This window comes from Hermetia illucens, chromosome 3 (assembly GCF_905115235.1).
Source record: "Hermetia illucens chromosome 3, iHerIll2.2.curated.20191125, whole genome shotgun sequence".
In the NCBI taxonomy this organism is placed as follows: Eukaryota; Metazoa; Arthropoda; class Insecta; order Diptera; family Stratiomyidae; genus Hermetia; species Hermetia illucens.
This window is the reverse complement of record NC_051851.1, coordinates 132024163-132052063: the sequence shown is the minus strand read 5'-3', so window position 1 is coordinate 132052063 and position 27901 is coordinate 132024163. Positions and strand designations below refer to the sequence as shown.

Here is a 27901-nt window from a genome sequence, read left to right as displayed (position 1 = left end):
ATGAACTTATGGGGGGTTTTGGGCAAAATTTCGAAAATATGCTTATATACTATTATTAACTTCATTTGTGCAGATATGGAAACGGGATGTATTTGGAGGTCTAGATTTCATTTAAGTTTTTCTCAAATTTTTCGGTTGAATAGTTTCATGAATTTCATATGGTCACATTCTGTAAAAAGAAATTTTGCACCCCCCTTTCGCATGCATGTCGAGCCTCATCTTGAACTCAACACCAAATGGCGCCACATACTGAATGTAAAAGGATCCACAGACCACACGGTCTCACCAGCTTTCGTGACAATGAGGCCAGCCAGAAACGGGTATGACAGACAGACGGATAGACGGACGGACAGACATCGAATCGATTTTAATAAGGTTTTGTTTCACACACAAGCTTAAAAACTGTAGGTCTGGCAGTTTGCCAGCGAGAGCGAACCAGCCAAATGCTAGGTAAACAAACAGCGTCAATATTTTTCAAGGTGATCAAATGCATTCGTTCTTATTTTCCTCATAGCCTTTCCATAGTTCCATAGGGGCTTTTGCACACTCAGAGCGCATTCGGTAGTGCCATTTCTTAGAAAGAAAATAACATTGATTTGAAGCTTTTTTCATTTTGAAGATAAAGAAAGAATTAAAGGTAAAAAATGTATCTGGTTACTGTTCTTGTTACACACAAGGTTGCATTTGACATTGAATTCACCTTTTCTTTGAAACTTGATCCAACTTCTCGTTCGTTTTTGATCAAACCGTGCATGAAGTTAGGACCACAACTACGAATAACAAAAAGTGAAATAAAACAAATCATGGGTATGGTGATTTTTATGTCGCTAGTGAAATTACCAGCGAGAAGACACTTTTGTAGCAATATTGTTGGTCAAGGTCCAGTAAACGAAACGCGATGCGAATGATGAATTTCAACCAGGTGGTTTTTCCGACTGGATAAATTGCACAAAAGAATGCTTCTTGCGGATCATATAAGAAATCGGTTGCTACAGATTCCACAGGAAGAAGAATTAATGCAGATAGGGAGAATGCGATGACTTTTCAGGCTGAGAACTTCGATTTTGTTGGGCTTTATCTTCAGTCCAACTCTACTTGTCTTTCCTTCTAAATCCAGAACCATTTGGCCAAGGTCTATGACCCGATGAGTGAGCAAACAGATGTCATCAACGCAATCGAGATATTTGAGAGAAAATGTCATTGTCGATTGAAAGCAAGCAAAGAACCTCCCAAATTCAATGTGTACCATAGTGTCGTCAGCCCTCGATGATCCCGAGCGCTGGCCTACTATAAAAAAAATTGATCGATTGCGGCGACAAAGATTTGTTGTGCTGGAGTAACACACAATAATCACATTCGAAATGAGGGTATCCAACATCCAAAAGCCATTATAGAAAAATTGCGAGAAAGACATCTACGATGGTATGATCATGTAATTTGCGCTATGACTAGGAAAATTGTCGCATCTACTTGGTTGAACCAACCCTGCTACGCTGAAGAAGAAAGTATAAAAACAAAGCATTTGGGGTATAAAATGAAAGACCCCGAATGGTACTTTCCGAAGCAGGTCCTATTTTGTGCATAGGCTCAAATCAGGAGAGTACGAGGATTAAAAAGTGGCTACTCAATTCAAGAACCTGTTTTCAACTAAAAAAATCTGATATTTACTCAAATGAAGATAGTACGTTACTAGACTTTGAAAATTTACTGTAAATCTTTTCCTGAATTCACTCTTACATTGATATAGCCCACAAATTGAGAACAATACTGGAAAGTTTGATGGAAACTCAGCTACAATCAACAAAGTCACAGTAGATTAAACGAACCTCCTTCGTATAAATCCGAAGGCACCACGCTTTGAATGTGAGAATTATACTTAAGTGAACACATCGTGATATACTTAATGCGCACTTTTATACAAATGGAACCACCCTGCATCGAAATATACTTAGATAAGAGACCCACAAAACGTTTCATACCTAAAGCGTCAAGCTTTGGGCTGAACGAACAACCAGGAGTAAGGGGAAGCATTATCGTGATGCGATTTCCCCGAGTGTTTTTGCCAGAATTATGTACGTTTTCGTCAGATTGCTTCACGCAAACCCCTTCATAGAATGCAACAAAGTAGTAATCCAAATATTTGCAACACACTGTAATTTCAACGCCCCCCACCCCAAACGAATTTCCTGAAATAATATATTATTCTCCCCTTTTATAACACCCGCATATCTATCCGCTCCCAAAACTGACAGACATTTTTAGTCCCTTGTGGCAAGTCCCACCCAAAAAAACATTCATTACCTAAAACATATGATAATGGAGCCATAATAAATGCAAAACTAATCGCCTACATGATGATGAGTGCAAAACCTACGGGCAGTCCAGGATTAAAAAAAAAGTCTCGAAAAAAAAAATAAAACCATTTGTAAAACTGAAGCAAATTATAGTCCTGAAGGAAACCATACAGTGGTAAGTCTAGTCATACAAGTAACCCTATTTCTACAGTCAAAAGTCGAAATGGGACCACAGGAAACGGTTTCTTTTTCTATGTGCATTCCGATTTCTGCTGTTGCTGCTTCCCTCCGCTCCTGTTTTTTTTTTCATATATTTTAAGGGTGATTACATGGAGTAGTGCAGTCAACCCAAACAAGGGGATTAATGATTGCTACTACAGAATCACATACATACAAACAGTCATTAGGATTTATGGCAAGGACTCGGACCAATGGAAGTGGGAAACAAAAAATAAGGAAAAGAAGATACAGAGGCATGAACATATAATTTTATGATGGGGGTCACTGCAATCAACGAGCTTTTCCTGTAATTTGCAATATTCGCGTGTATTGGGGGCATTGTTTGTATTCCAATTAGGAAGATTTACGAGATCTTTTGTTGTCGAACAAAAGATTTTATGTATTTTAAACCAATTCAAGTCCCATCCCTTCACAGATTACTTCGATAGCTTTCGGAAAAGTAATTGACTTTTTCGAATAAGGAAAGGCCATTTCGTTCTTAGTAGAAAAGATAGTTTGAATTCAACACGAACTTTTGCATGTGTAATGGTGCACAATGTCCGACTAGTTTACATTAGAGTTAAGAGTGTGATGTTTCACATCACAATTAACACATTTTTCATGCCATTCTCTTGTTCCCGCAATAGGTTTGCAATCGATATGTATAGGAAAAGTCACTAAATCCAGATTCCAAAAATACAACAAATAGTGGCCGACTATATTGAAAGATGGAGGGGTTTTCTACCTTAGAGCCGAAAATTCAGGACAACTTTCCGGAATTAATTGTGAAGGAACTTTTTAATATCCTTCGTGCTAATAAATTCATTTTTAAAAATTAATAATAGCCGCTCCTGCTACCTTGAAATGTCCTTGACCTCGTCATTTCAGAAGCGCCATAGGCCAACACTTCGGTCATTTTTTGATTTGAGACAACTCATCAAATTGAAAAATTATGCAATGTTTTCCCGAAGCAGATTTTGAAATTTCTGAAAATTTGGAAAAAATCAACTTTGATCTTGGACTAATAAACGTTGTAAAAATGGAACATAACAAAACTAGAGCTCTCCTCCTTCATCTAGAGAGTTGTGTATGGTTTGCCGACAATTGAAGAGTCAATCCTTCTGACAAATCAAGATTCGAAATATGCAAAATCCCAAAAAAGGTCGAAAGTAGACGACCACCTTAAATTATTCACTTAAAGGACTACCAGTTACTCGCCAATAAATGGAGCACAATTTCCACCCCACCTTCTTTCTGAGATATTACCCACCCAACTCGTATTGCAGTATGATAGTGGCCTTCCGACTTGAGTTTGGACAGGAATATATCAGAGAGTTCTTTCAACAAAGGATATCAGTTAGAAGGCCTAGATAAAAAGTCACCCTCTTCGATGTAAGGAAATATCAAAAAAGCCAAATGTTCTATTCGAGGAAGGAGGCAACCTCCTATCCGTATAGAAAAATTCAAAATCGGCGCGAACGGAAAGATCAAACCTTCTTTTTAATTGAAACGAATGTGTACTTCCAAGGAGACATAGTATAAGCTCGGAAAAATCTACTGTATAAATAACGCTAGCGTGAAAGATGATTTGGCGAACTTTGATGCACAAATCATAAGATACCAATGTGGCGCCCTTCGCCATTTCCACTTTGTGTAACATATCAAGTCGCGATCAAGAGTAGCAAAGACCGCAATTTTTGATCGAGGAACAATCTAAATCTCGAGATATGCCATCTAGAAATAAACATCTCAGGCTCTGTAACTGAATCTTATCTTCGTCAATATGTGATATCCACGATTTGAGCTGCAACAACCTTTCAGAATGGGCTTGAAATCCGGCATCCATAAAAGGCAGAACGGTAGAATAAAAAGCTAGAGACTGGGTTGACACCACGGGAACGACGCCTAAAGGAACAATAGACTATATCCTTGGATTGTAGAATCTTGGATCACCTAACAGTAGCTAGAAATTAGGAATATTAGCAGTTAAGGAATCGAAATAGATTGGCTATAAGATTATTGATAGGAGACGGAACACAGTTGGATTTAAACGTAAAGAGAGCAAAGTCAGAGAGAATTTTTACCGCGGTCTGAAAAGACTATTCGTTTCATTTCCGCATATCATTGGACAGATGGTAGTTTCCAATGATGTTCGCAACGCATCTGTGCACTCTTAGTGATGGATTTCCAAGGAGTGCTTGCGTCACACGACCAATTTCCTTTCTCAACTTTTCGACTCTTTTGTTGAGTCGAAACACCCAGAACGGTAAAGTCCTTCTGCGCATACCTCTGTTATTCGCTCTAAGATGTTCGTTATGGAGACGAATAACCGTGGCAGCTGCAACGTAGATCAGGCTGTGAACCTCTGTAGCAGTAATCTCGCTAGCCAAACGATCAGCCAAAATTCTGTCAACGGCAGCAATGATGTTAGTAGTTGCCGAAGTAAACTTCAGTTTTGGGATCCTTGGCCTAGCGTCTGGGAGAATCTCAGCATACTCTGTGAATGCGACCTGGAATGCGGCCAAAGCCTCATTATAAATTGGGTCGACATCCCCAGTTACTAAGCTTCTCCTGACTACTGGATTCATGGAGTGCCTTACAGGTGGAGTACTTGTGTTACTCCTTTGACTAGTCCGGTAATTTGATGACTCCAGCCCGAGCTCAAGTGAAACCTCTTGGAAGATTTGTTGCCTAGTTGGTAAGGCAACTCGGTTGTTATTCACGATCACTCGGTACTGGTTGACGACGTTCTGTTCCGGAACATGACTTAGCTCCGGAAATCGGGTTATGAACGCGTCATGTAGTCGATGTCTGTACCCTGATGGATTCCGTTCCAAATCCGTGACACGGTAATAGGCGCGGACGATAAATTCGTTAAGTTGGTTCGTCCAAACCATACGACGCCTAGGTCTCCCGTCCCTGGTGGTTGACGGCATAACCGCCAAAACATCCAAGGGCGAAGAGCCGCTCTGATGTTGTTGAACGACCCTTAACCGTGTTGGGTACTGTCTTCGTGTCCCTGGGGTCCCATTTAAAGAATTTAAACCAAAGTCCCCAATTTTATTCCCACGAGTAATGGGGAACCAGTCAGCCCTGCAACAGAGCCCCAATGTTGCAATGCCCCATGGTTACCTCCAAAGGTAGGGAAGGTATTTGGAGGGGAGCCGCTGAAATACAGTGTAACGTCACTGCAATTCATCCGATAGGCGCGTCGATCCCTTCACCCCGGATTACGGATTTGTTAAGGAGGTTTACTCCCCCTGAACGGGAAGAATCGGTAAGGGAGGACGAACACAAAGGGAAACGTTCTGCTTGTCCGCGGCTACTTATTTACAAGATTAACTTGCGATATTCGTAGCTGACCCGGTGGGTCATGTCATTATCCGCAACCCATGACACGCGCCTGGTCGCATGCAGCTCTGCGTTTGCAACTCAGGTGAGGATAAACCTGGTACGCCAGGGAATAATCGTTGGCACAACAATCCATATTGGATCAGGGCCTTGAAGTGTGTTAGAGCACTTCATTCAAGACCGTAACGGTACACTACAGAACACTGTAGGAGGCAATGTGGTCAGCATTACGCTCGCCCGAGATTATTACCCTGATTTGACTCAGGTACTCATTCACAGGTGAGTCGACTGGTATCCGACGTCAAATCACGTTACAAATCCCACTGTCGCCAGCGAGATTTGAACCGCGACCTTCCGTACGACAGCCTTGTGCTCTAACCACTCAGCTATCCGGACACTATATATATATATACATTAAAGGGCATTTAAGTGACCTTAAGTCACCTGCCCGTTTGGAACGATAGTCCCCCACTTTGTCTAATCTAATCCAGGAAGATGAGAGTTATTTATGTAAAACTACAAAACCAGTAAAGCGCCAGGTATTATTCTTTTTTTTCTTCTTGTCCCGTTTATAAACACGATCTTGTTGTCTTAATCGATCCCGCCATTTTGTTCGTTCAAAGGGCTGGCCTGGATGGAGTCCAGAGGGTCTCAAATCACCTTCTAGTGCATGAAGCCAGCATGCTTCGGCTGGTCTTTTGGTTGTTTCGGCAGTTACTAATGTTGTCCCAACCAAAATTATTGAAGCAGACGGTCAGTTGATCAGAAATGCCACTGCGTAAATGATAACCCTACATCAGTGGCAAATTGACAATATCAGAAGTTAGGATCAACAAAAATTTGACAATTGCATCTGAAAAATCAATATGACTGACTGAAACAGTGTGATAGACTAATATTTGGATTTTTTTGAAGAATAATTAGTTCAGGTGTCAGTAAAATGGAAAACAATGCACAAGTCGAAAGTAAAGCGAAGATGAATTGCGGTGGTGTGGCGACGCAAAAAACCACACAAGGGTCACCCGAAAAAACCGAGCTCTGCATATTGAAGAAGATAAGCTCGAAAACCGGAAACTAATTTGTTTCACGATATTGTCCTGGTTGGTAGGATGAAAATAACTAGTTCACTCCGTCTGCCGATTGCAAAAGCCAATCGTTGCAACAATTCCGCATGTTTGACTTTCATTCATTCGGATTTATCAGTTGACAAGAATTGAGGAAGCATTTCGAAATTTAAATTATTATATCAATCAAATTTCATGTAATGACTGTTACACCCAACCTCCGGCAAAGCAAGAAATACCATTCCTAAATCGGACAAGTGGAGGAGGATCTGAAATGATACAAATATTTCCTATAAATATTGTATCCCATATGTAATCCTTCAGTTTCCGCTGAACCCATTCCTAAGTAGACGGGATTATTCTCTGGGTTCATTTTGAAACTGTACCATCGTTACAACCAGCTTTTGTGCAACTCCATTGCAGTGCTTTATAGCAACTCCAAAGTCACTTCGGACGAATTCACCTCGCATCGCTGATGTAGATAGTATGACCCGTTCGCTACCAGACACATAGAAATCATTCCCACGATGACATATATCATTCGATGGTATCTAATACGCGACGCACACTGTCAGAGCAATTGGTCAACAACAGCCCAGTGTGACAGGTTGAACTTTACTGCCCATGCGATGAGTAGGCAGCGACTATAATCTGGCTGCTCGGCATTAGTCACCACTTTTACTAAAGATGAACTAGTATTTCCTCTCTTCTCTAATGCATACTCCAAGTGTCCTTTAAAGTTTAGCTGGATATCGACCACCACCACTGAAATGTAATGATCGATTTTGAGGTGAGGGAATAACAATGGCCTCCGTCATCTCACCCACAATTCGTCTGCCTGCCTGAAATATCCTTACTAGGCTAGGAAAACCCATATTATTCCACGCATCCATAAAAAAATAAAGGTTCATGACCGTAGTCCAAATCTGATTCTTCAACACTTAGCCAGCTTAAAAGAAAATAATTAATAAAATTCGTAAAGATATCGACAATTACTAGCAAAAAGACGTGAGGCAATCTAGTTTTGCTAAAGCCTCTACATTCCGGACACCAATAAAACTCAACTCCGAATAGCTATTAGTTGCGCGGCGAAGATCAAAATTTCGCGTAAGAGTGAAAGTAGCAGATCTGCAGATGCAGCAATGAGTAACTCTGTGGGAAGACCATGAAGCCTAGCGGCTTTACTCCGTCTAGATGGATTGATGATCGAGATGATTTCCCTTCTCTTCTTAGAGGAGCAGGTTTTATCCGCATATTGCGGTGGCTAGGCATTTCATCCACAAGAGACGGAACTTCGCCGGACGTGATACGAATAAGAAGTGTGGTAAAGTATTTCTTCTGCCTCGTCAACGGCTCGTTATCGTAGATGAGAAGTCAACTGTTAACATCCCTCATATGACCATCGAAAGATTTCCGACCATATTTTTTCGTGATGCGGTATATATGCAGTTCTGAAATTATTGCTATCAGTTAGTAGTTACTGCCTTCCTAGCCATCGCAATAAAAAGTTCCTCTTTGCAAACTACGTTGAACTTCCCACGATTTCGCACGGTATCGGAGCTCGAGCGTGTCATATACCTATCACTCGCCGCGAGCAATAGAGCTTTCAATCTCCTCCGTTCATCGACCCGCTTTCATAATTCCGTAGTCAGCCAGGTCTGGCAACCCCCCCATGTGCGTGACTAACTACGGTAGGACCCGAGGAAAGAATATTTTCAACGGCTGCTCAATGCCCATCAGTATTCTCAGGCGGTTATTCGAGACATCTGGGCCTGAAATAAACTCCCCATTACCGTGCAAAATGTCCATAAACTTCAAAGGCCTGAAGCTTTCTCTCTTTATTGTCCTGTACTGGTCTAATGCAGTATTTTTTTTATAGATCCACACCCACATTCGAATCAGTGGACAGCATTCAATATCCACGCCTTTAGGGAGTAAACTGAGGTCAAACACATGGCTGGTAGAGTAGCACAATTTCTTACAGTGACAGTCTCCCAAAATTCTGAAATTCACCATCTGCAGCAGATGTGCAGAGCATAAGTATATTGATACTCAGCAGTTCCATGCTTCAATATTCCAGCAGGATTTTGAAAATTGTTGAGGTTTTTTGAAGAGTACCTTTCATTTCCATTTTGCAAAAGTCCCAGATATACGTTCTAAACCGCTTTCCCGGCACCACACAAAGAGGCTCCAGATGTGGATGATTCTTCCAAAAAAATTGGCAAAATCTCAGAGACCAATCTCAAGGAAAGGAATATTTTCCGCCCAGCGGAAAAAGCTACCAAAGCCTACAAAGCCACTAGAAGTTGGACACAGCGGGGCTGAAAAAAAATATGATCCACTAAATTTGTCAACGAATCCAAAATGCAGTGCCTGAAATATATAAGCCTGAGTTCTTGGTGAATCTTTTTCGAAAAGTTTGTCTTATGCGAGACGGAAGATCGGCCACAGAGTAGATATGCAGTCTAGACGGGTGCGGGAAAACTCGCTCTTATTTCTTGCACCAAGGAACATAGTGTATGAATATTCCGGATTTCTTGTGCTTCTTGTCCTACAGGAGACCACGAATGTTAACTTGGCAGGAGTTGAACTATAGTTGCCACCATGAAATATTCGTAGATAAGATAAAAAACACTCACTGATTTCGGCCAAGAGACATTATTTGACCGTTATTCAGTAACAAACTTTGTATTCGGAAGTTTGCTACGGTTTGCTTCCTCCAGATGTATAATTGCGAAACATTTGGAGGCACTCAGAAGAGAGGTAAATTCCTTTCCCAGCAGAATAATGAATGTGGCTGAATACTGAGTTGTTATTGAAACAGATCTCAAATGTAATTTTGACAGCTAATCATTAATTTCTGTCTAAAACGCCAATGAGTGACAATTATGTGAAACCTACGGTTATACGAATTTATATTCGTCTGATGGACCGCCTTTTTTCAAGGCATTCCACCCTGAATTCGCAGAAAACACATTTCTCGCCTGAGATTTGAAATTTCAAATCGTATTTTATTATATTCTGTTTATAAAATCAAAAATTTATTTGACACAAACTTGAAAACTTTACGCGATATAATGTCAACCATCTGTCAAATTCTGAATTCAAATCTTCTGTTTATTATCGCCTTCAGCCAAATTATAATTAGGAATATCAAAAGAAGAAAACGACATAAAATTCAAAGATATATGGCGCCAATCCATTTTTTTTACAAACATTTTTGATATTTAGCATCAAGCCTCCAGAAATTTATGAATTTTGGCTTTATTTGCTTCAGTTGCCGGGATCCCAAAATATCTTTTCAAGAAAATCTATTGAAAAATGTTATATCTAAGCTGAATACCATCAATATCGTCCAAAATAAACAAAAATCCTATCGCAATAATCCATCAAAAAATCATGATTCTCATACATTTTTTCGAGACTAAATTTGATGTTCGCAGTGCTATTTTTAGACCACAGTTTATAATCATTCGAATGTTTCTCGCGAAAATTTAGATTCTTTTTTGCCTGAAGCTAACTCAGATAGCTTTTAACTAAAGTATTTACGAAAGTTTTAATGAAGTAGGTGTACATGTTTCAATTTTTCGTTCTGCCACATCAAAGATGTGGAAAATTTGGAAGTCGGAACTTGTCAAATTCTGTATACTTAGACGAACGTTTAGTAGATCAATAAACTTACCGGAATGTCCACCAAATATTAAAACACATTGTGTTAAGCCAGAAGAATGCCGCCAAGAAAAAGAAGTGCATGAGAATGGCTGAAAATAGAAATAAAATCCATAATAAAAAAATACTTAAAGAGGCTTCTATGGAACAAGAATGCACATTTTAGCCACTAATAACTTGAACCATACTTCAAGGTAGCTTTATGATGGCTTTAGAGATACAAAAACATGGAAACCAGATAAGGTTTCCGTGGTTTCGCTTAAGCTCCATCTAATCCAAAATTCATGACTTTAAAACGTTAAACACAACATAAATTCAACACAGAGTTCATCAGATGATCGCTCAGATATGTATAATTCCAAAAATAATATTCTACTTGGGACAGTTAAGAACTAGTGAGGAGTCTGGATCAAATGATTCCTAAGATGAGACCAACAAGATCAAAAGATAGGGAAGCGATCTTATCATAGTTATAATTATGTCTTTTCGTTAATCACATGTTTTTATTGGTAGAAAAATGTTTTAGGCAAAATGAATTCCAATTTCTGTTATTTTTAATGCACAAAGTGAAAGACAGCCATCCGTTGCAGAGTTAAGTTGAAAAATGATATACTCAGTGATTTACCTCTGAAGTACATCTGCTGCCTAGGAACAACTTGGAGATCTTAACAATTATTACTCTGCAACAAGTCAAAGCTTCATGAACTCTTTATTGTATTCATTTCATTCGTATGAGCGGCATCATTTTTAGATGAATCAGGGACAATGTTTTAAGGGTAGAAAACCAGAAGTGAAGTTGTATCGACCAAGCAACAAAAACACTGGAAGGGTGTTGATGATTATAATCTAGAGAACTAGTCTTATTATTGCTTTCGAGCAAAACCTACTTGCACAGAAGTTGACGCCATAACGACCTTTTCAAACTTTTGAAAGTGCAATGTTAACCGATCTTTAGCAGAGAGTTGACCAAACTGTACTCTGTGAGTTGGGGTTGAAAAATTCACTCAAACTCCACCCTACTTGTCGTAAAAGGCGACTAAAAGAGATAAAAAGTTGTGAGCTAGCATCCTGCAAATTTCGAAACCCTATTCCTACTGAAACGTCAATAACGCCTCGAATAGGGACTGACTTCACGCACTATCTTTGGTTTCCGGAATTTGCGCACCCTCCTCGACAAGGGTATCGAGGGTCCCCAAAAATACTCGCTTTCTCCAAGTTAACCGCAAATATCAATGGTACAAGGTAGATATTCTGGGGATAAGCGAATGGGAAAATGATGGGACTCTGCCACACTAATGGCAATGCGGTTTTGTACTCTGAAAAGCCGAGTGGTAACAGATGCAGGTCCGGTGTCGGGGTGGTTCTAGCAACTACCGCCAGATGTGCGCTCTTGACCTGAGAGTCAGTTTCAAACAGATTCCGTCCAGGTAAAGAGTGGGAGAACTATCTTGCTGACTGTACGACAGATACATTGAGTAATCCGCCTGAGAATATCGAAAAACATTGAGCCGCCATCAAAAATGCTCTTATCTCGGGTGCTGCACAGGTTGTCGGCCATGTCCCGATCGCGGAATCTATTGACCACTGCGAGTGATGCCGGACATAACGTTCTCGAACTCCTATACCGTGCGAAATCCGGAAAAGTTCAGGATGACAGGCCATGACACAAGCAAATTTGTTATTGCGCTGGTACGGGAAGCGGAAGATGCCACAAAACGGAATGATCTCAGAAATGTATACTGCATTACGAAAGAAATTGCATGAAGTCGTAAATCGTTTGATGATCCTGTGAAGGACATTAACTGTCGACTGTACACGGTGAAGAGCAGATGAAGAAGTGGAAGGAACAGTTCACCACGATTCTTAATCGTACCACATCCGGTGGTGCACACTTTGTGAATGAGATGGCTAGTGTCCGTAACATGCGACAGACTGTTTCTCCAAGTAAAAGAGAATTTGCCTCGGCCATCAATGCATTCAAACGCATTAAAGCCTCAAGCCCTAGCGGTCTTCCACCAGCTCCTAATTCCGGAATTAGTGATGATCGTTAAGGTTCCAAAAAGCGCACCCGTTTCGAAAGGAATGCATCATAGAACAGCTTGATCGACAGAGTACAGGCTGGTTTCCGCTCTCAATCCTTCGGGACACATCAGCACCCTACAGATCATTTTGGGAACAGAGCACGAGTTCAGATTTGCTTCACCGATTTCGAGAAGGCTTTATACAGCGAGAACAGGGAAATAAATACAAAATGCTATGAATCAGTTGCGCCGAGCACAATCTCCGAGGAATTTTAGGTCCAAAGTTGAATCGGCCAGGTAGCATCTTGTCCCTGATATAATTTCTTCTTGCTATCGGTGGCGCTCTTTATGCTGCCTTGTCCCGCGGACGTGGCCGAATTCAATAAACGATGACATCTCTTTTCAAATACTTCGACTACACCGATGACATCTGTTTTCTCTCTTACTGGGTCGTGAACCCTGGCCAAATGACTTTGAATTTGGAAAAAAATGCAAGTAGAGTTGGACTGGAGACAAACACCAACAAAACCAAAGTCAGTATGTCGGGACATCGCACTCTCCCTATCTGCCTTAATGGGCAGAGCATCCGAGGCATAAATCGACCTGCATATCTAGAAAAAATGGTTTCTACTGATGGTGGCACCGAACTGGATGTTGCCCGACGCATTAATAGCGCTGGATCTGTTTTCGCTGCCCTATCAAAAATCTGGGAATGGAGTTCTCTCAACACCAAGATCAAGCTGAGGCTGTTACTTACTAGTGAAGTAGCCCATGGAAAGTCACCACCAATGGCTTTTTCAACACCCGTCTGCGTCATATCATCGGAGTACGATGGCCTGATACTATTTTAAATGATGAATTTGGTTGGCGCATCGGTCCAGCATTAAGTTGATGCGGACTTAGGACCCCATCATTCTCAAAATAAGAATATATTATTTACGGAGAAAGTCGAAGGGCAACGGCAATAGATAGGAACGAAAGTTGTTGATCGGATGCGCGAGATAATTCCCGAAGTCTCCACTTATCAAATAAGATTCGTTGTTCTTGCTATGATAATGGACCCCACCGCTAGTTTCGCTTTCCAATCAACTAGACCACTAATATCGGGTTTGTGTTCGAATGTCCTTTTTCTCTACAAATTTTGCTGCAGCAGGACAGTTAGACAATATGTTGAAGACAAGGACAGACTACGATTTGGATTCTCAAAAAAATATTTTCAGGTCTAGCCAAGCTCTAGTCAATAAGGCGGATTTGCGCTCAATATAATTCGTAGTCGTGTTCTGCGAATTATATAAAGGAGCACTCAACGTCTGCGAGCCGCTGCTCCCAGGGCAGAGGTGATGCAGCGTCAGACGATTTGCCTCTGCTCTGGTAAGAAACCGTAAAGCCGTCATCGCCTAATTTTTAATAATTAGTTGTTTCTTCGGAATTATTCAGAAAACTTTAATAAATTCCTTGTCGGTGTTATCAAAATATATTGTGAAATAAAACAGCAAATTTGTCGCACTGGTCAAATACGGTCATTAGAAACGATTGATACCCAAGAATGCGCAGCAGAAAGCGGTATGCCACGCAATCGATTTACATCTTCAAATGCCAAAAATTTTTGCATTTTCCGGCTTAGATTTCACCGCGACCAGGCCTATTGGGGGGAAAGCAAGGAGGTAATTGCCAACGGACCGTCAGTTTTCTCGGGGACCAGCAATAGAAACTTTAACAAAAGTCGATATATATATTTTTGTAATATAAAAGGATTTCTATTCATTATAGGCCGGGAGTTCCTCCCTACGGTCCTACCATGTATGAATGCTCCGCGAAAGTATGTAAATCGACATTGAATTTTCCGTTCAAAGTAGCTGTTGCGAGGATAAAAGGTGTTCCATACGACTTCGAATCCGTGTTCTGTCGAGAATAGGAGAGTTTAAACAATGGCCACACTGTTACTGGTACCAAATTTTCAGGACCAAACTAGATGTTAACTGGGAAATAAAGTTCTACCTCAATTTTTGAGAAGTCGTCCAGAAATTCTATTTCTACACTACTTTCGAAGTGAATCCTATAGAAATCTTTGCAACGATATATGCATCATAGACAAGATTGGTGCTACCGCAATATCTTACGCCAGAACCATACCAGATTGGATTGGGTTGCAAGAGGCAGCTTTATATTGGTAGGCGGAGTATGTGCTCCTACACTCCTCCAAGTCTTATTTTAACCCTGAGATCCGACTGCCTTTATTACTGACGACCGCTAGAAAAACCAAAGAAAGCCCTCCCCCCCCATTTTCCTTGCAGAGTTGGACATTATATTCGCAAACAAAAGTGAAATAAATTTCTACCGAAAAGAGAAGTCTGTTCAGTTTTAAGAACTGACATGTTGGCGTTACGCTGTTAAATAAGATGGCTTAACACTCTATGGAAATTCTTCCTCACAGCGAGCGGCCTGCCAGAATGTCAAGCTGGCCGAAGTCGAGAGTTGGGCAAGCTTTTTGAAGGTGTGGTGAAATAAGGTACTTGCATGGAGGCAACTTTCTGACGAGAAAATACGACCCAATATTGTAATGACGCGCATTCTCCAAACCAAACTTCTAGAGGAATAATGAACTGCCGACTTCTAATCACATTTTGACATTTTCTATTCATTCTAATCACTTTTTCTTAATTCTGCATTCAACCCCCTGACTGTACAGATCAGAATCAATCATATTTCACTAGGTTAGAGCAGCCTATAGTGGATGATTTTTATGAGCCCTATATAGAAGAATTGCGATTGTGGGAGGCAGATTCTACTAAGACCCTACTAAACGAGAACGTTCACACACTGGACAATATCTAATCAGAGATCCTTCTCGGATCACAGTTGGATACTTTTCAGTGTAAATCTCGCTGTGAAGTTTTCCAACCGCTCCAGGTGTTTCGACTGAAAGAATTTTGGTGAAGTCATCAAAACAAACCAAAACTTGAGCCAAAGGTCTGGACTCTGGAAAAGGCTTCCGAAATCGCCGTTAGGAATTCGTGCTTAGAAAAAGAAGAAGAAGCAAAACGATACTTCCACCATAGTGGCACGAAGATCTATCCAATCTCACGAAACTGACCAGGGAGGTCTTCTTTAGAAACAACATCCTGGCTGGATTACTGTGAGTACAATGAAAGCATCAACTAGCCTGCGAGAATCCTTCACATTTTAGCCAGGCAACATAGGAGCATGTCCTTTCTTAAAAGGTCGTAGGGCTCCTGGAGGTAAACTTACGGCGAAGCTTCAGCTATTATTTTAGACACCTTGTCCGCACCATAGAGGACAACCGCGAGCCAAAGTGCGCTTGGAGGTTGTGCAGCCCCAAACGTGTGAGATAATCACCGAAATGGACTGTAAACAACTTCTCTACATAAAAATCTCCGAATTCAGGCGGTATAGCGTCAGTTCTGTTCCGAAAACAGCAAGCAAGGATTGTGTCGTTGCTTGAAGAGATTTGTGCAAGCTGTATTTCTTTCAGATACCCTACTGGAGACGCGGGTGTTTGGTTTTCATACTAAAGGCGGGCATACACAATCACGAATCCGCGAAAAATCCCAGCATGTCTACACCAAAGACAAATCTACAGGAATCGCTCTTGATGAGATAATTAGCATCGTTGAGCGGTCGTTATACTACAAGTAGCATACCTTCGCCACCTTCCTGGATATATTAAAAAGCATTCAGCAACCTGAATACCAAATTAATCAAGGAGGTTCAAATCAGAATAGGATTGGAGAGGTGCTTAAGATAATGGATAGTGTCCATGCTGAAAACGGATAATCCAATCTGATCTGGGAAGTAGTTACTTGACCAGAGCTGTGATTAGAAGGACGCCCAAGGGTAGTGTCGTGTCTTCGGTGCTTTGGTTGACAGTGGACTCGAGCATGGTGAAAGTACTGACGTATTCCAACGACTTGGTGATATTAGTGTCAAAGATATTTCACTCCCTTATGAGTGGAAATATGAAGGTAGCGCCAAAGTTGGTCTGAGGATTGGAAGATGCGGACACGGCAAAAATGCAATCAAAGCCGAGGTGATATTATGATGACGGTTCTACTCGATGGTGGCCGGCGAAAAAATACAATAACATCAAAGCAGATAGGATTCAAAGAACCACATGTGCAGGTGTTATTGGAACTCCACATTCTAGCCACACAGATGCTATCAATGTGCGCCTCCTCCCCTTGGGCCTGTGTATTAAATATACGGCAGTGTGCAGTGCTGACATACTACGTGACTCCGGGTGCTGGACAGTGAAGACCCACAATCGTAGTAACATACTAGGCGAAGTACCACATCTTCAAGAGCAAAAGCTCACTAAGTTTTTCTACCAGGGCAGACTGGGAGACCGGCGATGGATTGCGAGGTTATGACACAACATTCTTTACCGATAGAACAAAGAAAGTCCGCGTGACCAGAGGGGGAGTATTTTCGGATAGACACAGTACAGCTGAGTCGCTCGGTCTCCCAGGATTCGTCAGTGTGTTCGAAGCGGAGGTATAACCGGCCATTAAAGCTTTGTACTCAATGTTAACATCTTTTAGACTGGTGTGGCAGTGCGGAGATATGCTAAACCGTCTGGACGGCATACTGAAAGTTACCATTCTCTGAGTTCCTTGTCATAGGAGCATAAAGGGAAATGAGGAGGCTGATGGACTGGCCAATCAAGGTTTCGTTCTTGATAGTCTCACGGCTCGTGACTGTGAGTAGTGATCGCAATACTTTACAGTCATTGACTGTAAATACAGAAAGGCGACCACATGCGCTAAGTCAAGAAAACTGTGACTCTGCCAGGACAAGACCCTATCACGAGAATTTTTGAGGCGGGAAGTGCGCAAATGCGTACAAGATTACAACGGGTTGTATGGGGCACTGGCCTATTGGGCACCATGCCGCTAGGCTCGGTACAGGAGAGAAATACCCTCAGACACTCTCTTTACGATTGTCAAACTCTACCTAAGCCTTGGCTGTGGAAAATAAGTAAACAATTCTTTGGGGACCTGAAATAGACTTTTAATTTTAGGGTGAAGCCAGTGACACCTAGGCTAGGGTATAGAGTAGATTTTTAAGGTTTTTAAAGTTTGAATATCCTTTTTGGTTGCAAGTGTTTTTTTTTCTGTTTTGTCTCCGTACCAGATTTTTAAGGGATGATATTTCTAGTATTGTTTCTAATAAACTGTCAAAAATAACCACACCACCCTAGACCGAATACAAGAATATTGAACAGTATGTCCAACACCCACTACTCGTTCTGACAAAGTTAATCGAATGAATACGTTTACCGCATAGGAAGTGCACTCAAAGTGCGTATAAGCTTATCTCCCCATAGAAATCAAGGTCTCTTCAAATGAAGTTTAATATTGGGCAAACTGGTTTTTCAGTCAAGTAGAGACAAATTAAACAAACTCAGTGTGATTTACTAAACGGGCTGTCTTTGAATGCATTTTAATACTGCAGTTACACACTTGTTAGTTGATATCGCTAACGACACTGAAGCCATAGATTTTAATGATAATTAAAATTAATCTAGGCTTAAAAGGGCTCCGTTCCTATAATCTGTGTTCACAAGAATCAAGAATACAAGAATAAGCCTCATCATAACTTAACTGAGACCATGGATACTGACAACACACCACGGCATATGAATAATTGGGGGATGTAATAAAAAATACACCGGAGCCTATATGAATAAGAGTTTAAGCAGGAAGCAATTAAGTACATGCAAGATACAGGTAAATCCATTTGCAGCAATACATAAGGTGTTCTAGGTCTCAATTCGATCATTGATATACATATAGGAATCATATTTTACCAGGCACCACCTGACCTTTTTAAGCCTTATAAATGCTTCTCATATGATCCACCCTGGAGCACCTTTTGGATTACCTCATAAGAACGTATTATTTGGATGACCGCTAGAATTACCGACCTAAAAGATAAGCACAAGAAGAAAAGTACGCATAAATCTCACCTTATAACTCAGGTTCTCAAGTCATAAAAACTTTGGGTGCTTATTTTCAGATAATAAGACCTTCCTCTTTTGTGTTATTTGGGACGACCTTCTATCCCGCAAAGAAGCACTGTAATTCATCTCTACGGAAAACGGAATATGTTGACCGCCAAGAAAAGATATTCATTCGTAGATAATAAAAATTATTTCTTTTCATTGTACATACGAATGACTGTGGCAGAAATTTGGTGTTCCGCATCTGACTTTCTTCTCAGATTCCAAAGGTTTGGGATCGGGAAATAAATTATTAGGTCATCAGGTGTGCACGGGTTACGTATGTAACTGTTCGCCGTAATTTTGGGAATGAGATAGGAAATATGTTGTTATCTTTACCAAATTTGTTTTTGAATTGTGAAGACAGAAGTATAATTAGGCTTCGGTATAGGTATCTGGGATAACCTTCGACTAGTTTGAGATTCTGTTTTCAAATTTTCTCTAATTAGATCTCAAGGTTTTACGGGAACTCATCGCTGAGAAGATGGCAATGCCGCTTATTAAATTATTACTGAAGTATTCGGATTACCGTAGTTGACTGGAAGAAAAATGTTTGGTAATCATTTTTAATTTCGTTGTTTTGGATGCTAATTGTGTTTAGAATTATACGAACTATACTTATTATATTATCCGTATTTTCCTACTTTTATGGTGAAGCCTATTCAATGAAATTATTAGAGTACAATTACACTTGAACGTCCAATGTCTCCTAAAGTTCTGATGCCTACTTGTCAGATAGTCATTGTGTATTCAATTAGAGTCGCACGCATATGAGTAAGACGAGGACAATTCTATCTAATAGACGCGCGCGATTTACTATCTAATAAACGGTGAAAGTGAAGCTAGTGGGACCTATTCAACTGGACAATTATGGATATATATGAAATGATGATTAAGTTCAGACATCTCTGGAACTGCCAAAGGCTTCCCTGCAATGTCAATTTATTTATTTCCCAAGTCAGAAATTCTTAGAACATTTTAAGCGTTCACTTTCATTTGGTAATCCTGCTCTGAAAAAATGTTCGACACGCACATTAGGCACTTTGCACAAATACATATGCATATATACAAGAACGTATTATACAACAAAAATTGGATGAAATTACAATTGTAGATGTCTGCCCAAATTTATGTCTTACACTAGCAGGAATCTGCTTAAACCCATTAAATATTAAAAACTTAATCCCTGAGTGCTTGTTAACCGTGGTAGTGAACTTGCCTTTATGGCCATTCAGAAACCCAACATGAATTATAACGACCGAAAGTTGTCCGCTTCAAACCTTGGCTGCTCTAAGCTGAGCCAAAAGCTCTATTTTTGTTTTAGGGTGCGCTAAGCGGAAGGAGTAATTCACTCCTCAAAATAAGTGCCTGCTGTTGCCCTTCTGGCGATGAGTTCCTAGCCTGTATGCATTCAATCCCAAAACAAAAATACAGTTGTCTCGGTTCAAATTAGACAAGGTTCGATTTTCGACGATTTTCAATTCTTATAATTCATACCCATGTCGGAATATTGAATTCATATATTCGGAACCAACAGCACTTGTAGCCATCATCGATCACGCTACTCCAGAGAAGGAAGAGGCAGCGTCTGATGAGTTTGCCTCTGCCTTGTCATACGAAACTAGGTCAATTCAGAAGTAGCAATTGCTAATATGCAGGCAAGCAATGCCTCGGGTCTTTCCACCGGATTGATAAATATGTTTATTTACCTTGAAAATTCAGGGTGGGTAAACATTGTAATAAATCGCGTGGTTAACAGGAAACAAATATCAAGAAGGGTAGTCAACAACGGACAAAATGTGAGTATTTCAAATGATCATTTCATCAATAGTTTAATTTATTTTATAGAACAATTAATACAATGGGTATCAGATGCTGTTATATTTTCACTTACTCGTATTTTTCGAAAACGAAAATCTGTTCAAAGCGTAGTATAGGTCCCAGGGTGAAGAAACGTGTATTGATACCCACAATGAGCATAAAACCTGGGAAACGCCTGCTGAACCAACACCAACAGCTCTACTACCAAACCACCTCCACGTGGTGACCGCTGGGAGCCCTTTCTTAACAAAAAGCTGCAGACGGAGGAGGATGAAGGCGAGTCTCCCACGCCTAAAAACGAGACAAACTTAGAAATATATGCCTCATTAACATTCACGCCCCCAGCCAACAACGGAACGGAAGAATGCTGCATACCGAGCAATGCTGCTTTCTCAAAGAACGCGGGCGTGTGCAGAGACTTTTCACGAACTCCGCGAGCGGAGAAGCAACTTCACAGGTGGAAAAAGGAAGCCTGGGAGAACCAACAGGTCTGCGAACTAGAAAAGTACAGGCGCGCAAGTTTCACTAGCAAGTCAGCAAGATGAAGCCTTGCACACCTCGATGTTCATCCTGGCGAGACAAAGAGGGAAATCTGATTTCCGACAGAATGGAGCGATGGGTTGAGTACTTTGATGAGCTACTTAACAACCAGAACATCGGCAAGTTGGAGGTCCCGCCAACTGAAGACGACGGACAAATACTGGCACCACCAAGTTTAGGAGAAACGATCTGTGCAATTTATCGGCTAAAAAATCATAAGACGCCAGGGGCCGATGGAATTACAGCCGAATTGCATAAATATGGAGGCGACCAATTACACCAAGTTATTCATCAACTTGTGCTCAAGATGTGGGACAGCGGATCAATGCCTGACAACTGGTAAAGACGCATTATCTGTCTCATACATAAAAAGGGAGATATCACACAGTGCAACAATTATAGAGGTATCACGTTGCTGAGTACCATCTATAAGATATTCTCCGCTATCTTGCTAGGCCGAATAGTCCCAGACGCTAGAACATCATTGGCCCATGCCAAAGAGGCTTCACTCCAGGCAAATCAGCAACAGATCAGATCTCTGTGCGGCAAGTGATGGAAAAACTGTTGGAATATTGGCATCAACTGTGCAAGGCCAGAAAAAAGCAGCAGGATCACTCTCAAGACCATTCAACATCAACAACGGTCTACGGCAAGGGGATGCCCTATCATACGGCCTCTCTAACCTGCTCCGCGGGAAAGTGATCCGTGATGCTGAGGTAAATGCAAGAGGTACCATCCCCTTTAAGTCCACCCAACTACTGGCCTATGCTGACGATATCAACATCATGGGAAGAACTACCCGAGCCGTACAAACTGCCTTCATCCAGATCGAGCAGGCGGCCATCGACGCGAGATCTTGGACTGCACATCAAAATATATGGTGGGAACGTCAGCAACGAAAACCAACCAACAGCATCAAACCGCACTGGTTAAACGGGAAGAATAATGATAGAAGACTACAACTTTGAGACCGTTGATAATTTCTCCTATCTAGGGTCGAAAATCACAACCGATAACAGCTACGATGATGAAATCTGCGCACGGTTGTTGGCTACCAACAAAGCCTATTTCAGCTTACAAAAACTTTTCCACTCGAAACGTCTCACCATAGGGTGAAAGCTCTTACTGTACAAGGCAATGATCTTGTCAGTCCTCATCTATTCCTCGGAAACTTGGGTTCTTAGCAAGAAAAATTGCGAACTTTTGGCGCCTTCGAGAGAACAATCCTCCGAAGAATGTTTGGCCCCTACATGAGGATGGACCATTACGTAGCCTACATAACGACGAAAGCTATGAGCGATATCATGATTATCAGGTTGTAGATAAAATCCGGCCGAATAGGTTATGGTGGGCGGGTCACTTAATCCGTTGGATGAAGATGATCCAGCCCGGAAAGTCTATAAGGACAATATCTATGGTAGAAAAAGGAGACAAAGCAGACTCGGCCGGAGATGGAACGATGGGGTAGGCCAGGACGCCAGACAGCTTTTAGGGATATCGAATTGGTGGACCTCGGCACAATACCGGGATGTCTGGAGTTCCTTATTAAGGCAGGCCTAGACCGGATACCGGTTGTTGCGCCGTTGATGATGATGATAACTTTATTTAGAGAAGAACACAGAGCATGCGCAACGGCGAAAGCTGCTACCTGCATAACTGGCACTTGGTGTTATTAATATATGCCTATATATATTATAATCGTTCCTTATTAAGGCAGGTCTAGACCGGATACCGGTTGTGGCGCCGTTGATGATGATGATGATGCTAAAAATCTTGAAGCAATTCAAGTTTATGCTTTTATTCATCGATCCGCTTCCACGATTTCACAGTCAAGTAGTTGCTAACTAAGTATACCCAAAGCTACATTTTCCATTTGATTAATTAGGAGCGTAGTCGACGTAACGAGAATCCATTGAGGGACTTACTGAGTTGTAATATTCTCTTTTGTGGAGGCTACGCATAAAAGAAGGGGGTCTGGACAATTCACAATAGTAGAGTAGATTTTTGACGATAACTGACCTCCATACCATATCACGGTAGGATAGGAATAGTTTCTGCATACGCTGTATTGAACGAGATCGAGTCAAGTACCCATGTCGTCTAGCAAACAGAAGGCATAAATGTTCATTGGTTGTAAAATTCGAGAAGAAAGCATTAAAAACCAAAAAAAAACTGCAAAGGAAATCTAGATATTTTATAGGAACCTAATAAGAACAGAATAACGATTTGACTACGGGCAGTCACAAAATGTGCAAAAATAGAAAATCCAGTAAAGGAGGAAATGGACTGGGGGTAGAAAGATATTGCATGAAGGTTAATCTAAATTTAATCAAGGAAGAATAATATAACGAACAAAGGCGAAACCAGTAGGAACGAAGAAAAGGATGTATCCAAATAGTGAATTCTGCCAAATGAATGATTTTGCACCTTATAAGTAGCAGAACAGATCCTCGTGAAGTAGTAAGCGAAATTAACGAAGAGATAAAGGAGTCCTTCCACACACCCCGATATCCATCACAACCATTCAACAGGCCTGAACGGTCTGGGTACCTATCCTTTAAAAGATAATAATAATAATAATCGTTGGCGCAACAATCCATGTTGGATCAGGGCCTTGAAGTGTGTTAGAGCACTTCATTCAAGACCGTAACGGTACACTAGGAGGCAATGTGGTCAGCATTGCGCTCGCCCGAGATTATTACCCTGATTTGACTCAAGTACTCATTCACAGCTGAGTCGACTGGTATCCGACGTCAAATCACGATACAAATTCCACTGCCACCAGTGAGATTTGAACCGCGACCTTCCGCTATGACAGCCTTGCGCTCTAACCACTCAGCTATCCGGACACCACCAAAGATAAAATAGAATATCTTCAAAACACTGGAAATACGTAGGATCACGACGGAATAATTATGGTCTTATAAAAACTGATGGAACGCTTTTCTTATCAAATGCTACACAATACCTAAAAAAAATCGTTCTAAATATTGGATGAAGTGAAAAATCTTGAGCGTTTTTCTGCTTTATCTCGGAGATGAATTTAGCATAGGATTCAAATGCGCCGCTATGTTCAGTAACTTTCGTCCTTTTGAAGTCAATTTTATAATTCGGTTTTAATAAATTCTCACCCCTTTTGGTAAAAAACTTTATCAACTCATTGGTAATATGGGTTCCGAGTGGAAAGATAATACTCGCTTGATACATAGACTAGAGAACCTCCCATCCAAGCTCTCGGAGCTTCTACCATTTATTCAATGATGGGCGCTGCCTGGCGTTGATAGAACACAATCCCCAAGATCGTGGCCAATTCTGGCTGCTTCTGGTCGATCGCCAACTTTAACGTTGGTCAGTTGTTAAAACTAGTGGTTAGAATTGAGTCATGGACAGGTGGAAGTAATTCATAGTGGGTAACCCCCTTGGAATACCACCAAACCAATAGCAAAACTTTCTGCGCTTTTAATATCATAAATATAAACAAAGTTGACAACTGTTTAGGCTAGCTAACCATGATAACTACTTCAAAAATGGGTGGATTTTGCTACTCGTCAGCAAGGAATTGCAGGCATCCATTCCGTTCAAAAAGATGTTTTTTTTCGTCAATTCACGTAGCATCCATGCAGCGAGCATTTTCTGGAGACCTGAATCATGCAAATGATTCCAAATGATTTTCAGGCTTATCTTCAGTTTTTAGGCAATTTTTTCGATATTTTCGGCAATTGGCCTACCACAACGTTCCTCATTCTTGACGTCGATGTTGCCAGAACGAAATCGTTAGAACCACCGCTTTGATGATATATTCGATATTACAGTACCATCAACTGCATACATTTTTTGACCGTCTGCACAGCCTTCTTGTCTAATAGAAATAGTACTAAGAGTGGATCGAATTTTCTCTTTTTATCCTCCGCAGTAACAAAAAACTGGCTAAAAAATACAGAACTGTCTGAAAACTGGTTTTGAAACGTAAGGTCACTTTTTATATGACCTTATGCAATGTACACATTGTGGGGTACAGTTTTCTGAAGACATTTGACAGAGAAAGTTCAGTGCTTCAACGAAGAAGGAAGCAAGTTTCTCCCGAAATACATATATGTATACACATATAAATTGTTGCCAGTTATCCATGAAAAGAGAATCGCGCGTCAACCACACCTATGCCCCATCGTTCATGATTTGTAAAAAGTTGCTTCAGCTGCCTCCAGGATTTCCCGAGAAGCTTGCACTTCGCCTCCACTATTCTGCGCCATGGGTTTCTAATGCGCGCTCGTCGACCATGTTGGAGCAGTGGGTATCACTCACCGGTGTGACCAGCAATGCAATTATCGCTCTTCCTTAATGTGTGATCTATCTTCTGCTACATTCTAATTAACAATTGGTAACTGCTCTGTGGCCCAACGAAGTTCATTGTGCGAAATTTCATCGAGCCAGCGTGCTCCGATGACACAACGCAGAAAAATGTTGACGAAGGCTTGGGGGTCTCGGTTCCTTTCCATGTGATACTCCCATGTAATAATCAAGAATGTAGCACGGAAGAGTCTCAACTTAACATGGACAAAGTAACAATGGAGAATCTAGCACTGTTAATGTGTCGAGGAACATCATGTTCAGTGCCACCGTCGGAAGAAATGACGCTTCCTAGTTAAACAAATTGATCAACGCCTTGCATGTTCTGCCTGTTAACGCGGATGGAAAGAGTGTGATGACCAGTCAGACTGAGAACCTTGGTTTAGGTGATATTTATCTATAGCACCTTTCAATAGAGAATAATAAATAAAGAGAATGCAGTTTCGAAATCACAACCAATAATAGCTACGACGGTGAAATGTGCTCATGATTGTTACCAGTTAGTAGAACAGAAAAACTGTTCCACTCGAAACGTCTCACCATATGGGCAAGCTTTTACTGTACAAAACAATGAGCCCGCTCCTTCTTAACAAGAAAAATTTCGAATTCTTAGCCAAGTTCAAGAGAAGAATCCTCCTATGGACGATTCCATATCCTATATTGTTTCCATGTGGGTATGATGATCCAGCCCGGGAAGTCTCTAACCAATGGTAGAAAAAGAAGACGTGACAGACTCTGCATCAGATGGAACAATGGCATTGGTAGAATGTCAGACAGGTTTTAGAGATATCAAATTGGTGGACTTCGGTGCAAAACCGGGATGTCTGGAGTTCCTTACTAAGGAGGCCTAGACCGGGTAGCGGTTGCACCACTGGTGATGATGAAAAAATTCCAATCATTGAGGGTAGATTAATAGTAAACACGACTAATAATCAGGGGCAAGAAATTTTTCCATCATTAGTTTCCAATTCAATGCGATTTAACCGTGGTTAAATTAAAAAGTCGACAAAATCATTGGTTTGGTAAGACCCAAATCAGATGCCGACTGTTCGTATAGAATATGAACATCATTTCGGTTTGCCCTCAAGGTTTCATTTTCGTGCTTCCCGAATTATTTCAATCCAATATGATTTTCTTCTTCTTGTTTAAAAGGAGAGCAATTTCCTTACATTCATCTGACTAGAAGGAGTGGGAAATACAGCCGTCCAAAGAGACGCGGCAGGGTGGATTGGAAAGGTAAGAGGCAAGCCATAATGCAAGTGGTATGGGAACGTTTAGAGGCGAGCGTTTGGAAAGAAGTATCTTGTGATTTACAGTGTCGAAGACTTTAGCGAAGTCAGTGTAAATGGTATGCACTTCTTGCCGTGAATTTAGACATTTGACGGCAAAGTAGGTAAAGCCAAGCGAGTTGGAGGCAGTGGGCCTACGTTTAACGAAGCCAAGTTGCTCTTTCACTATGTATCGGCCAAAGTGGGCGGACAACCAGTCGCTGACATATTTTTCCAGGATTCTAGAACAGGAGGAGAGGAGGGGAATGGGACGGTAATTCTCGGCCAGCAGATAGTGGCGATCGTACGCCACTTTTGTGTATGGGGATGATGAGAGCCTCTTTCCACAAGCCGGGAAAATGATTCTCTTCGAGACTTTTGTTGAAAATAAGAGATAGGGGAAGGGAGATGGACTTGCCAGTTTTGAGCAAAAAGAGATTTGGAAGACCATGTAATCCTTGTGGCCTCAACTATTTTGCGCTGTATTGGCCGATCAGGATCATATTTGCCAACTATTCCGAACACAGAACTTTATCATTTATATATGCAGGTTGCCAGTTACCCAGAGTCGAGTATAAATAAAGAAAGAGGTTTCCTTTTGACAAAAGTTCTTTTTTTTTTATTTGTGAATTTGGTCAAACACCTTCAGTAGGAAACTGGGTTAGCACCTGAAAAGTATTGGAGAGGGAAAGAACTGGTTCCCGAAATACATACTTTATGTATATGAAGAAAAATTTTCATAAAAGAGAAGGAAACGTATTTTGTTTATATTTATTTTTAGAGATTTAGAGTTTAGAGCACTAGGTGGTCGTAATGGAAGATCGTGATTCAAAGTCCGTTGGTAGCAGGGGAATCTGTATTGAGACTAGATGTCGGCCAGGAATAAGTAGCTGAGTCAAATCAAGGAAATAATGCTGGGCAAGTGCATCTCCTGATGTACAATCTTGGAATGATACTCTCTAACACGCTTCAAGACCTAAATCCATTATGAGAATAATAAAATTTACTCTAAGACTCTAAGACAAGCTTCTTAGCAGTTTTACTGCCTGGTTTTCACGATTAAAATGATTTATTGTTCCTTGGCTCCTCATATGCACATACACATTTCCATTCGGAATAACAATGTTTACCGATTGTGGCAGGGATGTTCTTCGTACTACTACTTGGTGGCCGGGCTACACAGCGAGGGTAGTAATTTCTAGATAATTCATTACGATAGAATGATCCCAATCGCAATCAAATAATCTTCGGTGGAGGGGGAAAAAAATATGTTTGAAAGTAACGTAAA

The 27901-nt window shown here is 41.0% G+C and overlaps 1 protein-coding gene across 2 annotated transcripts in view; it reads right to left on the bottom strand.

Moving 5' to 3' along the window:
- The window catches only part of LOC119651391 (probable G-protein coupled receptor Mth-like 1), a 304680-nt gene that overhangs the window by 154074 nt on the left and 122705 nt on the right, over positions 1 to 27901 (bottom strand). For both annotated transcript variants that reach the window (XM_038054972.1, XM_038054973.1), the window contains exon 2: positions 10611 to 10689. In XM_038054972.1, the coding sequence (XP_037910900.1) occupies positions 10611 to 10689 (79 nt within the window). The remainder of the gene's footprint in view (positions 1 to 10610; positions 10690 to 27901) is intronic.